Here is a 16,710-nt window from a genome sequence, read left to right on the forward strand (position 1 = left end):
ACGAACATAAACGAACGAACATGAACAATATAATTTCTTAAACGAACGAACATGAACAATAAAACTCGTTCGTGTTCGTTCATTTGTTCGGTTAACTTAAACGAACGAACATGAACAAGCTTTGTTCGTGCTCGTTCGGTTCGTTTACAGCCCTATCTGGTAGAATGAAAAAGTAGGAGATTATTTGATTCTTCATAAATTAGTCATTCAAAAAAATTGATTATTAAAAGAAATACAATCTAGATAGTTTAAAATACATGATAAATGTGATGGTTTAGAAAACCGTTTTGCTTTTTAATAACTTGATTTAGACAACAAACTCCCACGTTAGTAGTTGTCAAAATAACTCAATTGTCCACCTCGCCTTCTCTATTTCTTTAAAGAGAAATTAAATCCTCGCATTTGTTTTGCATTCGGAGCTATCATCATTCATCTTCAAACTCCAACTATCATGGCTTTCGAGCTTGACCGATTACTCTTCGTCCATGCATTTATAGTGTTATTACACGTAGTAGCATTTGTGGTGTCCTCCAAACCACAAGTCCCATGCTACTTCATTTTTGGAGACTCCTTGGTCGACAGTGGCAACAACAATAAATTGAAAACAAAGTGTAAAGTCAATTACCCGCCATATGGGATCGATTTTCCTCAAGGTAATACCGGCAGGTTTACGAATGGTCGAACCTCAGCAGATATCATCGGTATAATATTCTCTCGTTCTTTCTCTTATTTTGTTTTTGTTTGACGATCTTCATTTGTGAATTGTATATACCTTTAGTTATGCTAGTCAAGAAAACAAATAACGGGTTCTAAAGATGAATGTTTTTGTTATATAAATGCACAAATTATAACAGTATCTTTTTTTTTTTTTTTTTTTTTTTTTTTTTTTTTTATTCTTATTACAAAAAGTTGGTGGCGTTGTTGCTTTAGTTCACCAATGAATGATTCTCTTATCCTTTGTCTGTCTCATATTTATATTAAAGAAAATAGAAATATTTTAATGTTCGTCGGCGTTGCCTATATATATCTAGCTGGGTATGCACATCTTGATTTTAAAAAATTAGACCAAACTGTTGGTTTAATAACATATTATTATAGATACAACTCTTACTTAAAAATGAACAATCACTTATTGATCACGAATCTTTCCTGGATTAAAATACAACATGTCTATGAAGGAATGTTATCTTATTGTTAGATCGATAAATAAGTTTGTATGTGGAAAGAATGAAAGAGAGATGTTGACTTATCGCTCAAAAGGTAGAAATTGGAAAAGTTGGCACAAACTTTTTTACCAAACGAAACAAAAGAAGGAAACAAAGGATGAATGAAATAAAAATAAAATAAAAAAGATAAAAGGAAAACCAAAAGTAGAAGATGTTGAATTAGGGATTAACTTTAGAACCGTCTGAATCGAATCAAAAGAGAATCGGGATCGGACCCGATTTAATAATAAGGTTTGGTTATTGGTTCTATAATTTTATAAAAAACCGGTTACGGTTCTAATACCGGTTCGGTTCTAAAAAATTCGGTTAAAAAACCTGAATTAATACCGCTTTTTAAAATGTGTGTAACTCAATCATAAAATCGGAATTACTTGATTTCTTTTCCAGTATGTAATTGGTGTTGGTACTTCATTCTAGAGTATAAAAACACATTTTTTTTAGATATTGAATCACATACAAACTACAAGACATAGAATATCAAGGTTGCGCATTTTATGTTTCAACATTTTTTTGGTTCTTTTGATTATGTCTCGTTTTTTAAGATATGCACAACTCACTCATATAAAGTTGAATTAATTAATTTTTTTCTAGAATGTAATTTGGAGTTTATACTTTATTTTTACTATAAAAACACGTATTTTGGTTAGATACTGAATGAACTATAGGCTCCGAAAGACATGATATCAATATTGCATACTTTCTATTTTAATATTTTGTTTTTTTTTTTAGAATTTGTCTCTCTTTTTAAAATGTGTGTAATTCACTCATACGAAGTCGAGATTATTTGATTTTTTTAGCATGTAATTTAGTGTTTGTACTTGATTTTAAAATCTACAAAGTCAAATTTTTGTTAAATATTGAATCATCTAAAGGCCCCAAAAGTTAGCATATCATCTGCAACATATCATCTAGTTCTTGTTTGAAAAATAACCAAAAATAAAGATCGGGATTGGGATTGAGACCGGATCGACATTACACTGGCAGTCCGATTCTTGGTTCCTATAATATAGCAAATCTAGTTTTTGTTCTGAACCGATCTGATTCTAAATCTCATCCATAGATTGAATGCATATGGTAACATTGATTTTAATGATTGAAGATATAAATTATGATTGAAACTTATTACACTCAAATCAATCAAATACTCTTTAAACCAATGTAATGGAACATCAACAAATGATTTAAAAAAATAAAAATCCAGACACATTGTTTACCGAATCTAAAAGTTTCAAACCTACTTTATAATACGATAAAATAAATCAAAACCTACTTCAGGTTGTGATCATGTGAAGAATTAGCCAACATAGTGATGGATGATAAAGATGATGAACATTTCTGGTAGTAGTTTGATCTTTGTAGGATTCAATAATCATGAGTCAAACGAGGCTAGAATCTATGATTAGAGGATGAGTAGAAGTGTTTTAGGAATGAATTATTACCCTTGGAAGTTTGAAAAAGTGTTTGAAGTTGTCTAGAAATTTCTGAATATTGATGGGGCAAACAAGGATCCACTATTGTGATTGTGTGGTAAATCTTACCACCACAATAGATGGGGTACGTGTATATTTATATAACAACAAATTACAATAATGGTACTTGAAGAATAAGATAAATACAATATATACACAAAGTATTATTTTAGTCTAACATCCCCCCTCAAGCGAAACGGTGATGGTCCCAATCGTAACATGGCGCAGTAGAATTAAAATTGTGATCTTGGAAGACTTTTCGTAAAGATGTTTGCTACCTAAAGCTTGGTCGAAACAAATATGGTGTATAGCTTACCAGAAGTAACAAGCTCTCGTATAAAATGATAATCCAAATCATTATGTTTAGCTTGCTTATGTGAGACCGGATTCTGAGTCAAGAATAAGGCACTGCGATTCTGCAATAAATGTGTAATCCAAACAATCTCAACTGCAGTGTTAGCCATGTCTCAATACATAGATTCTCAACTAGATTGAGATATAGTGGGCTGCTTCTAAGCACTCCATGAAACAACATTACCACCCAAGAAGATTGAATAACCATATGTAGAGCACCTAGTTTCAAGATAGTGAGCCCAATCAGCATCAGAATAACCAACAATAGCAACATCTGCTGGTTTCCAGAAGGTGAGACCAAAGGAATGAGTACCTTTAATATATTGAAGTATGCGCTTGACACATTAAAAATGTGTATCGGTAGGAGCTCGTAGAAACTAACTAACCTGGTTCACGTTATAGGAAATATTTGGCTTGGTAATGGTTAAATGCAGAAGCGCACCTACCAGAGACCGGAATAAGGTTGGAGAGTGAAAAGTCATACCCTTTAAAATAAATGTCTCATTAGGAGTAAGGGGCATGCGAACTGGTTTAGAATCAAGCATGGTTGCTCGTTCAAGAATATCCATGCATACTTGGATTAACTTAAGAATAAACCATCATCTGTATAAGCCACCTCTAAACCAAGAAAGTAGCTTAAGTCTCCAAGATCTTTAATCTTAAATTCTTTGTGTAATCAACAGATGAAAGAAGTAATGACTTTTCTTGATTTTTCGGCTAGAATAAGATCATCAACGTAGACAAGAAGATATATGATGCATGAGTCCCATTTGAAAACTAACAATGATGTGTCAGCTTTGTTGCAAGTAAATCCATCACATATAAGAAAAGTACTTACATGTTGAAACCAAGTTTGAGGAGCTTGTTTAAGACCATGAAAAGCCTTTTTGAGTTGAAAAACGTGATCGGGAAACTGTGAATCAGCAAACCCACGAGGTTGCTCCATATAAATGGTCTCATTAAGATGCTCGTGCAAGAAGGCATTATTAACATCGAGTTGATGAAGTTTCAACTGATTAATAATAGCAAGAGATAAGATGATAAAAACACTAGCAGCCTTGAATACAGGACTGAAAGAATGTAAATTATCTAGACCCAAATCTTGTGTGAAGCCTTGAGCCACAAGTCGGGCTTTGAGTCATTCAACAAATTGCCAAGTAAACTTCTCGACAATAAAACTCCATTTGAAATTTTATATTCACAAGTTCCGAATTATCATAGTTTTTGAGTTTTTGGTTGTCTTGTATTTCCATATCTACGGGATTGTGCTAAACATAAGCTGTCAGCATAAAGTCTTCCATGTGTTTTTCTTGGCTACTCTTCTCAATACAAGGGTTATCGATGTTTGGATCTAGTTGAAGAGAAGGGTGAAGGCCCCTATAAATCACAATGAACTAAATCTAATGGATTAGAATAATGTTTAATATTTAATTAAAAAGTTAGGCATTATCCTTTAGACATTTGACAAGAATAGGAAACAATCAGTTTTGGTAAAACGGATGTAACATACAAGCAACCTAATTTATTCAAAATAAAAATAGTATCAAATGCAGCATGCCCTAAATGACTATGAAAGGTTTCATAAGAAGACTTCATAGATGAAATAGCAACCAAAGTTTGATGTGCATCTTGAAGAGCATATAATCCATTTTCACATATGTCTCTTGATAGGGGCTGTCTCGTTTTCCTGTCTAGAATAGTAAAATACGGTTGAGAAAACATAACATCTATTGGGTTATCAATAGTAAGTTTGCTGATAGACAGTAAGTTCTTGGTAACATACGGTACTACCAAGACATCACACAACTAAATATCATGAGAAATATTAGAATGACCTTTATGCGAAATATTTAAAGTATAACCGTTACCAAAGGTAATAGTCGTATTTCCAGAAACAGGAGAGACATGTTGCAAGTGTTTAGCAAAGGATGTCATGTGAGTAGATGCTCCTGAGTCAACATACCAATCTGGATTTGAATTGGTAACATGATATTATGATTGAAATGCCTGAGTAAGATTAGCATCAAGGAAGGGGCGTCACTTACATAGTAGGCGAGATTAGGAACTGATTAGCATAGTGCCCTTCTTTTTTACATAACTGACAATATGGAGAACAACGTCCACGACCTCGACCATTCCCATTAGAAGAAGAGGATCGACCTCAACCTCAAGAAGAGTTGTTTGATCGAGAAGAATCAACAGTAAAAGTAACAATGGGTAAGAAGATGAACCATGCATTGATTTGAGAAACAATTCATGACTTTCTACTTCACACACAAGATCATGAAATACCAATTCCTGTCGAGAAACTCGTATTGCTATAGAGAACGTTTCAAAGGAAGATCCAAGTCGACATAAGAGCCAGTGGACTTTATCCATATGTTCCACGGGGTGACCAATTGTAGAGAGCTGATCACACAGACCTTTGAATTTACTACTAAATTCAAAAACAGAGGATGAACTCTTAGTCACTTATCTAAGTTGGTCATGATGACTTTGAACCCGCTCAACAGATGAGTGACTATAGGTATGTTTGAGTGCAATCCATATCTTAGAAGTGGTTGAGAGACCTAGAACTTTAGAAAGACCCTCCTCGAAAAGAGATGAGTTTAAGATGATTAGTTTCTTTTGATCATTATCGCACCAGGTAGTGTAGGACGGATTCACAACTTCTTTACCCTCTTGAATGATGGTTGGAGATGGGGCTTTAGACGAACCATCAACGTATGCCATATGTTTTTGATACATGAGAAGAGGTATCATGTGAAATATAAGATAAATACAAGATATACACAAATTATACAAAGTATTATTTTAAACTATCAACCATTCATAAGGTTGATAAATACAATTGTCTTAATCACTCAATTGTAAAGACTTTCCTCATGGAAACTGAATGCCATCTCTATAGGAGATAATTAACTCTCACTAAGTATGTTCTTGGAAGCCTTGGAGTCTATTTGTTTTCTATGTTTTGTATCCTTAAAGGTATGCTTAGCAAGCTTGAAAGTCATCGCATAATGTTTTTTGGTGAAGTACAAATAAAGTAAGTAAAATCCCATATGTTTAGTGGGAAAAAGTAATGCCAGATAAGTATAAAGGTGGGCTCAATGCAGGTAGTCTCCATATGCTTACAAGAGCATTGGTGACAAAAATGTATTTGGATATTTAAGTTACATAAAAAGGCCTTTTGATGTAAAGTCATTAGGTGCATTAAAGGTGAAGATGGTCTTATTACCGAATATAACACATGGATGCACATGGAAATTTAATGTTCATTCACTTTTTAACTTAAGAGATAAAAATATTGATTTTTTCAAGCTCTTTAATATCAAGATCGGGAATGGGTGGAAGCTAAGTTATAGGAGGATAGGTGGTGCTAGGAAAGAAGCTTAAAGGATTATTTTTCCTAGAGTGTTTAATTTTGAAAAAAGTACAAAATGCAACGTTGTTGAATGTTTTGTGAATGGACGATGAAGATAGAATTTTAAGAGATAAATCAGAGACACAGCGGATGCAAAGGAACCTCAAAATATTATGGAACAAGTTAATGGTGTGGAGCTAGATCCGTCAAAGAAAGATAGATGGAGACACAACCCACATGGGGAAAGGAACTTTATGGTTGCTTTGTTAAGGTCTTATATTGATATGGAAATTATACATTCCAGCAATGCAAATGCTAAGTAGAAGAAGTGGGTGGTATGTAAGGCTAATATGATTAGGTAGAAAATAAGCGTTAATCATATTCCTATGAAAGATAACCTTGATAAAATAGGCATCAAATGAATATAATTTTTTGTGATTTATGCTAAAAAAAAAAAAACAAAGTCGATAGAGAACTTACTATTTGATTTTGGGTTTATAAAAATGGTCTCAAGTAAACTAAGAAAATTGTGGGATTCAAATGTTTTAGGACTTCAAAACTATGGCGATTTAACATGGATATTGGACAGGTGGAAGGATCCAACCTTATATCGAATGGATTTTGACAGCATCATATGTGACATGTTTTGGTGTACATGGAGGTGGAGAAATGACATGGTGTTCTGGAAGAAACAAGGATGCAATGAGGTGTTCTTGATGTTAGAATTTTGAATTTTATGTGGATTAGATCTAGAAGTAAAAATTTATATATTAAATTCTCAGAGTGGTTGAGGTGCCTTAGTAAAGCCCTACAATTGAAGTAATTCTTGTTTTATCTGTAGCTATGTCCTTGTTAGTAGCTCTTCTTTAATATACTTGTCGTTTAAGAAAAACCTTATTCTTCACTTTCAACAAATCAATAGGAAAGTTCCACCCCAATTATGATAAGTAAGAAACTCGTAGATTTCATATATTATATGCTATCAACCTTATTATGAAAAACACTTAAACACTTATAGTTTAAAAATACTCCAATCACTTACCATACCAATATATAGACATGATAACTTCCTAAAACTCTCAATATCCAAATCCTCTTTTTCTTTTGCCACCTTAGCTTGGATTTCCTATGAATACACTAGTTATTCACCCACATAAAAGGTTATGGAGAAGTAGGGATATATCTAGATAGGAGATAGGTGGTGTGCCCTCAATGGCAAAAGAAATATTGATGGGCTAATAAAAATTTGATCTTGTTTTTTAAATACATGTGGTGCCCCCAACCATATGTTGATAAATAGATGGTACCCCTTGAGATGATGTTAAAGATCACTATTTATCAACCATCTTGACTGATAAGTTCTATATCTTCACCAGGACACAAGAGATGGACTAGGGTTACTACCCTTGGGATTTAGTCGGAAGGAGAATGTAACATGCATAAAAATCAATCAAATTTAAAACTTTTTTAGTTATTACAAATTTGTTTTCAAAACAGTTATATATCATAGTATCCCAGAAACAAAGTCATATAATGTGAGGATGTGTACGATCACCCCTTTGCCTTCCCGCGATCATCTGAGGTACCTGAAACCAAAACTGAAACTGTAAGCTCAATGCTTAGTGAGTTCCCCCAAAATACCGATACACACCAAATAACACATATACAAATAACAACATGTAATGGGTCCACAACTTTACAAACTGGATTACCCTTGGGCCCACAGTGTGAGCATGAATTGTCTTCTGGGCCTACAGCTCACATCTGGCTTGCCACTGAGCCCACAGTACGAGTCTAGCATGCCTTGCCTGGCCGTCAACTCGTATCTGGATTGCTCCTGAGTTCTCAGTATGAGTCTGGCATGCCCTGCCCGTCCTGCAGCTCATATTTGGAATAATCCAGGGTTTGTTGGCTACCGCACGGAGCAGTACAACATCCCACATAATATGTCAACATATAACATAACTAATACATATACAGATAATCAGGTAGTAATACCAGGTAGTTCTACATATCTACCAAACTGGCATAGCAATTAGCATGTATCATAATTCTTACTCAACATATCACTAACTACTAGGATATTAGATCCAATGGACCGGCAATGGTGCCTTCAACCCCTTAATATAGTGAGGATAACTAACCTCACAAGTAGTGCTGAATGAACTGAAAATATCTGTTCGTTGTCTCACCAAATATCCCGAAATATCCAAAATAATAATTCCTAAGTCAATACATGGGATATCAATCTTGACTAAAGGTCCACATAGCCCATATTGCCTTTTCTCTAAATTGGGGAAATGCCCAAATGCCAAATCCATGATCTTAAAAGTCCATATATCCAAAGCCCATTAATGGCCCAATTTTCCTAATTGGGACTTATTCTAGGATCCATTATCAAAACTAGCCCAAAACTTAAGCAAGGCCGAAATCTAAATAGTCCAAAGGTGGCCCAATCCCGAAGCCCAATTTGTCAAAAGTCCAACAGAGGGCGTACGCGAGGTGTACTCCTTTGGTACATTGGGCGTACTTCCATTTTGCGTTGACCACCATCGGGGTGGTTGACTCGGTATGCTGGGCCTACAAAAACTATGCGGGGCGTATGTGAGTTTTACCAAAACTCTAATAAGTGCTTATTGGCTTAAGCAATTAAGCTCAAACTTCAGATTCATCAACCAAATGTACCTAAGACTCATAAAGTCTTGAACTTTAAGGCATTGGACGTCCAGAAAGTTGTTAATACATGGTCTTAATCCATTAAGACCTTCCTACTCCATGCAGGAGACACATTTAGCTATTGGGACATCATTTTTATCACTTAGGACCCCTTCTAGGGTCTGAAAGGACAACTTATCTCGTTCAAATCATATCATGCACCAAGTTGGGGAATTTTGGGATAAGAAATGGTTACTTAAAGCTAGCATGGCAAGATTTATATCATACAAGCATACAGTTTGAAGCTTTTTACCTTCTGGAGCTTCTAGGGCATAGAGAAACTTTAGATCTACAAGCTTGTCCTCCTTCTCCAATTTCTTGATGCAACATTTTCTTCTCCAACTACTTAAAACACACTCTATTAGCTCACACACTCAAGAAATAGATTAGGGTTTGGGGAAAACGACTCAAAACTATGGAGGCTGAGGTAAGGGAGGGTTATGAGCTCATACGGATGTTTATATAGCACTTAAATCCTAAATATTAAGGTTTGCATCTGACGTGAGTACGCTTAGCGTACATAAGTGTACGCCTAATGTACTAAGGTGCACCTAGGACGCTTAAAGTACCTTATGTATGCCTAGTACTGGTCTTCTTCTCAAAGATGCAAATTTATCCCATAGGCTTCTCATAGGTTGACTCTTTTAACCCAAGAGACTACAAATGACAAAATAATAATGGAAGAGAGGATTCAGAAATACCTGCAAAATCTCAGGATGTTATAGAGAAGTCAAGAGAAAATTGAGGTTGTCAAATTAAACCCATTAAACATAAAGTAAGCCATAGAACTCTACGTTTTGATGCTTTAAGACTTTTGGTCCTTCTTAGCTTTTATATAAATTCTTTATGTCCACTGGCTTCTAAGACTTTTACATTACAACCTCCCATCTTTATACACCTAACTCAAACAATTTAAGTCAATTTTTATAGCAATATCATTTATTTAAAGTTTAGGTTGCACAAACTAAACAACATTTAAAACTTTTAATACTTTCCCTAAAAGAATACTTGAAATGCAATATATAAACCTATTATCTAGACATAAAATTAAGTTTCTATTTACCTACCATCTTAAACATTTCTTTTTACGAACTTGATTGCTTATGGATTATCAATTTATTATAGGACTAATGAAGTAGATTTAATAGAAAATGCATAGTTATGGCAACATATGTTGAAACCAATGATCAAGCGACATGTTTCCATTTCTTTATTCATAAGTAATGTATTCTAAAAGTTGTTTGTGTAGTTTACTCTAAAGTGATGTATTGCCATGATTTCATTGGTTCCAACATGTGTTTTACTGATCATGCATTTTCCATAGAACCTTCCCCTAGTATTAATAACATAAATTGTATTATAATTTAATCAAATATACAACATCATTGTGGGTCAAATGTTGTTAAAATATATATAACAATTTAATTTTTCTAGATCAAGATATAGTTGCTCTCAAAGCTATATTCATGACCAATGGTTAATTGCTTTGAAAGGTGTAGAAGTTTATTTTTTGTTTTAGCCCTATTTTTTGTTATAAAAAGTGACTGATTATATTATAAACAAACTCACCCGATAACTCTTTAAAAAAGAAAATCAAAACAAAACAAAACAAACCGACTTAATAACCAAAATTTTCAACTCGATTATTTTGTCATTTTATACAAGCGGGAAAAACATGTGTTTGAATCTTGGATTCGGCTAGTACCCCCAATTATCAAAATTCCTGTATTCGTTACTAGGAAGAAGTTGGGAGAACATAAAGGTATATATGTTTGGTTCCGACGATGGTGTATATGTATGTGTTTTCATTAAAGCTTTCATAATCGAACTTGGTAGGGAGTTTTTTTCTCTTTTATTATAGATTCGTTCTCTATTTCAATAAGTGTTAAATGGACTTTGTATCTTTATTAAGTTGGAGGTTGTGGTGTTTAGTGACATAAATACTATGCCTAAGGGTCTAATTAGGAAATAATTGTAGTATAGAGTTTTACTTTGAGGGTTCTTAAAAGTGGACATGTTCAGTTTATCGTTACACTTTCATTGTGTCGTATCTCTCTGGTCGCAAACATGCAAGAGAAATAATAGTAGATCTTGATGACTATGTTTGTATTCTACTGATTCCATAAGGTAGTTTAAACCACATTTCTTGTATAACCTAGTCCAACCATGTTAAATTCTCTCTATCTTGTAGTTACAATTTTATATATTTTTGATGACTTATTTAGCTTGTTCCTTGGCAAAATATTGTTAGTTTGTGTTCTTGGTTGGACATTTATTATGATCGGCTTAATTTATGTTAGAAATATGGTTTTGTGGCACTTGGAAATCTGAGAATCATGATAAATACTTTCAAATCGAAGTATTTTGGTGGTACTCCCAAATCCTCAATTAGATAAGACTCAGAGAAAAACATAAAGAAAAAAAGAGAGAATGAGATGGTGTAATTTTGTGAATACCAGAAAATGACTAAAATTGGTTATAAACCGTCCTTGTCTGAAAAACTATCAAAACTATCATATAACAGTTTTTCTCAACAGTCAAAACTGTTATAAATCCGGGGTTTGTATAAGGATTAATGCAAAGTCAAAACCAGGTCAAATATTCAAAATTTGGATTTTCTGATGCATTTTTAATACAGGGGCGGTGCCCCCGGACCCCCGTTCGTTCAGGGGCTTTACCCCTAAATGACAGTATACTTTGATATTTGATCAAACTTAGACAAGTGTGTACTTCACACCTTCCTTACTTGTTTAATATTTATCAAGATCATTTTTAGTCAACAAATTAATCTCATTACACTTAAATAACATTGATTATAACAAATCACCAACAATTTATTTATATATAATATGTAAAAAATATTGACAACAATAATATTGAGATTAACAAATTACATATATATTTGCTTCAGGTCAACTTCTAGGTTTTGATAAGTTCATTCCATCATATGCTACTGCAACTAACAGAGAAATCAGCATTGGGGTAAACTATGGCAGTGGTGGTAGTGGGATTCGGAAAGAAACGGGAAGTCATATGGTAATCTTCATTTGCAATCAGACTCGTATAACATGCATTTTATTTAATGGTGTACTAAGAAACCTCAGAAATCATGTTTATTGATGGGAATTCATTTCCTTACAAATAGGATTTCCATGTTTTAAGTCGCTTTAGAACTTAATTCGGCATTTTAATGAAGATAACGGCTAATCTACATCTATTTTAATTTCGTTGAATTTATCCTCAAGTATACCTACTTTTTCCATTAAGTCTTGAGACATAATAAATTTATATGCATTTTCTTTCATCACAGGGTGATCGCTACAGCATGGATAGGCAATTACGTCATCACAAGTCCATAATTTCACGAATTTCACGCTTGAAAAAGAATACAAAATTCCTAAGAAAATGCATCTACATTGTAAATATAGGAAGCAACGATTACATAAACAACTACTTCATGCCCGACCTTTACAATACAAGCCACATGTATACCAAGCATCAATACGCAAAAGTACTTATAAACCAATACTCTGGACAACTAAAGGTACACATTATAATTCATTTATTCTTTAATATTTATCAAGGTTTATGGTACGAGTTTTCCTAGAAAGGGCCTTGCTCATTCTCTTCTCCCTTTCGTGTTGTTAAAACTACATTCTAAGAACGACATGTCAACTTAAAGTTAAAACCTTTAAGATTCAAACATGAAGCAACTCTCTTTGGAATGCTTAATATAATGCAAGCATGTTTCTAACATTTTGATGTGTAATAGACTTTGTATAGTTTAGGGGGCAGGAAGATTGCAGTGTTTAGTCTGGCTCCTATTGGGTGTAGCCCAATTTTTATAAACAAATTTGGCACATACGGCAAACCATGCGTACAGAAGATGAATGAGGCAGTTACATTATTCAACGATAGGCTTAAAGCTCTTGTTCATACACTTAACCATAAGAAATCAGATGCAAAATTCACCTTCATCAACCTTGGGAGCATCTTGTCACCTCTAGGAGGTAAAGTCTGAGTAGTAGTGAAATTAGATTCACGTGGACAAAACTAGTTTCATGGCTTAATTAACTACTATATAACTCCTCAAAGCAATTAGGTGTATGCATATATGAAGCATGCTACATTTTTCAGGAAAAAAATTATGAATCAAGTAAAAACTTACAAAGTAATGTTTAAATGTTAAACAAAATATTTGAAAGTTCATTCGAGTTGTAAGATGCATATTTATATTTCAGATGTGCCCATGCCAAATTCTCCGTGTTGTCTAGTAAGAAAAGATGGACAATGCATTCCAAAGTCGATTCCTTGCCCTATGCGGTCTGTCTCTATTTTCTTTGATGGTTTACATCCTACTGAAGTTTCTAATAACATCATTGCAACAAGATCATATTCTGGAGTTTCACAAAAGGATGCTTCCCCATATGATATAAGCCAATTAGCTCAACTTTAATGTTGAGTATGACTAAATGATACACATATTTTCAACAATAAGGTGTGCCATGAAGTGTTTACTATGCTATATTGTTTCATTTAAGAAACATGCAAGCTATTTTCTATGGATTAATATTATCCATCTCTTTCAATAATCTATAAGAAAGAAGTGACCATTAAAAAAAATCAAGGTCACGATTTGAGCTTCGAGCTTTTATCGTTGTTTTATTATGTTAATTTATTGTAAACAATGTTTCTTTTGATCTTCTATTTGTATTCATGAAATTAGTTTTGATTCTGCAACTGTTTTATAAAAGTGTTTTAGTAAATCAAAGTTTTATGTTTAAACGTTTGTTAAGATCTTGAAGCCCTTTCGTTGTTGCTTGAGGTTATAAGGTCATTCAGAATAGAGTTCAATGGATTGTCATATCATTTTTTTTATATTTTATACACCATCAATTTCTTCTACAATATAATGAACTCTACAAAGTACAATAGAAAATTATAGAGCTAATTCATAGTAAATATTTAAGAATTAAAAACTTTCTTTTTTCTCAACGAAAAGTTCAATGATCATAGAACTCCAAATCCATTGAATGTCAAGGTGATATCTTATTATGGTAAAGTTTAATCCATTTAATGACAAATAAATTTGTCATTGATTCAACTCTCTCATTAAACTCACTATTATAAATGTTTTAAGGAGAGATAAGATAACGATTTCAATACTATCATATGGACAATGATCTGGAGTGTTGATATATGTAGCCTAATATTTTAGTATAATCACTTATAAGTTCAATGCATGTTGTAATAGTAACTGATTACGCATGAACTTAGTTTTTACCAAATTTTCTAGTATATTGCCTAACTTAGTTCCCCACCTCTTTTGTCTTTAAGTATGAGGAAGATAGCATAAAAAATTAATTATCGTAATCCCTCTCCTTTTATGCTAACAAAAATGGCTCATGAGTCGAGCTTTTTAGTTTTAGTCCACATCTTTATACTATTATGGCACTTTGGGACATACAAAGTTTCCAGTAAACCAAAAGTGCCATGTTACTTCATCTTTGGAGACTCATTAGTCGATAATGGCAACAACAATGAACTTTACTCAAAATGGAAAGCCAATTACCGTCCTTATGGGGTTGATTTTCCAAAAGGTGATACTGGCAGGTTCTGCAACGGTCGGACAACCGCAGATATTATCGGTATCTCTCTTTATTTCATTCACTCACTCATTTTGTTTGACAATTTGCATCTTCAGCTAACCAATAAAAAATGAACGTTATACATTTAGAAAACTAATCAAGATAAGTACATATTTTGCGCGTTACTATTGTTATACAAAGATGAAATAATTTATAAAAAATTTAAAATCGGTGAACTTCATATTGAAGCCTTAAGTTTAGATTAAATTATAAGACAAGGGATCGAATAGACAGTGCTTTTATAACCATGTATCTAGAGTTAGATAATCTTCAACATTATTTTATAACAAAAACTAGGCGAATGTCCGCGCGTTGCGTAGAAACACCTACATAGTTGAAGTCTTTACACATATATGCTTTTTTTTTTTTAAATATAACAATAGTTTTTAAATTTTATATAATAATTTTTATACTTGATTGATATAATATATTAATTATTTTGAATTATACGATAATATATAAATCTATGATAACTTCATAATCTCAATCGTTTGAATGACTTTTACCCGCGAGTTACACATGAATAAAATTAATTATAATATAAGATATAATGTTATTTATAGTTGTTGTTATTATTAATTAGTTTTTTAAAATTTATTTGCTTAATGTTTTAATTTCTAACATTATAATTACTTAACAATATAATCATTTATTTTAGAGTTATTTTTAACTATTGTTATTGTAAGTTATTTTAAGCTACTTATTTAAAAACTTTTAACAATTATAAAAATATCTTTAGGAAATATTTTAGTTAAATCGAGATTACATTTTAGTTTTTTTTCATTTATCACTACAATTTATCAATTTTAAATATTTACAAAATATTCTTTGGTTTTTAAAGGGAACTGAAATTTATATTTAAGCTTACATTGTAATATTAAATTTAAGTTAACAATTTAAGTATTTTGTCAAAACTGTTCAAAAGTTGTAGCTTTAAACTGACAATGGTTTACGTATAACGACATATTAAATCTAATAAATTAAGTATAATATTTTAGAAGTTAAACACATAACTTTATAAGTAGAAGTAAATATGATTACACTTTAGGTTTGATATTTGTTTAACCTTTTTAACTAACTTATATTCATTATTAGAAAGACGCTACAATTGATCAGTTTTAACTATTTATAAAATATTATTTGGGTTGTTTGAGTTAAACTAAAGTTTATATTTAAGTTGACCATGTAATGTTATGTTTAAATCAATAATTAAAGTATTTTATACAAATTGCTCCAAGATTGTACCTTTAAAATGATAATAGTTTACATCTAAGAATATATTAAAACTAATAAATTAATTATAATATATTAAAAGTTAAAAAAAATAACTTTATAAGTAGAAGTAAAGATATTATTTTAATATTGAAATTTAGTTTATATATGATTATACTTTATGTTTGATATTTATTTAACCTAATTAACCAAATTATAATTATTATTAAAAAGAAATTGAAAAGTCATGGGAGTTTCAAATGAATGTGGTAAAAGAAAAAATCCATGGGAGTTTCAAATGAATGTGGTGAAAGAAAAAATTCATGGGAGTTTCAAATGAATGTGGTGAAAAGAAAAATGCTTCATTTAGCGCAAAAACACCTATATAGTTGAAGTCTTTACAAATATATACCTTTTTAAATATAAAAATAATGTCGTTGTTAAATTTGATACAATAATTTGTGTATACTAAATTGATATAATATATTGATTATTTTGAATTATATGATAATATATATATTTATTATACCTTCATAATCTCAATCGTTTGAATAACTTCTACCCGCTAGTTACACATGAATAAAATTAAATATAATATATGATTTTATGTTATTTATAGTTGTTTTTATTGTTAATTAATTTTTTAAAATTTATTTGCTTCATGTATTAATTTCTTTCATTATAATTATTTAAAACATCAAATATTGTTTTTTTTTTTATTT

General features: G+C 31.9%; 2 protein-coding genes across 2 annotated transcripts in view; both read left to right on the top strand.

The window, feature by feature from the left end:
• Nucleotides 1-346: 346 nt before the first annotated feature.
• On the top strand, nt 347-13,839 carry LOC145038544 (GDSL esterase/lipase At1g29660-like). The gene is made up of 5 exons (XM_078986875.1): nt 347-701; nt 12,040-12,164; nt 12,439-12,672; nt 12,901-13,138; nt 13,370-13,839. The coding sequence occupies exons 1-5, from the start codon at nt 452-454 to the stop codon at nt 13,582-13,584; spliced, it is 1,062 nt and encodes a 353-aa protein (XP_078843001.1). The 5' UTR covers nt 347-451; the 3' UTR covers nt 13,585-13,839.
• A 617-nt stretch (nt 13,840-14,456) lies between these two features.
• Nucleotides 14,457-16,710, top strand: part of LOC145038545 (GDSL esterase/lipase At1g29660-like) — a 28,020-nt gene continuing 25,766 nt past the window's right edge. Inside the window, exon 1 of the mRNA XM_078986876.1 lies at nt 14,457-14,776. Within this exon, the coding sequence (XP_078843002.1) occupies nt 14,515-14,776 (262 nt within the window). The 5' untranslated portion in view covers nt 14,457-14,514. The remainder of the gene's footprint in view (nt 14,777-16,710) is intronic.

This window comes from Lactuca saligna, chromosome 4 (assembly GCF_052625555.1).
Source record: "Lactuca saligna cultivar CGN05327 chromosome 4, ASM5262555v1, whole genome shotgun sequence".
Taxonomy (NCBI): domain Eukaryota; kingdom Viridiplantae; phylum Streptophyta; class Magnoliopsida; order Asterales; family Asteraceae; genus Lactuca; species Lactuca saligna.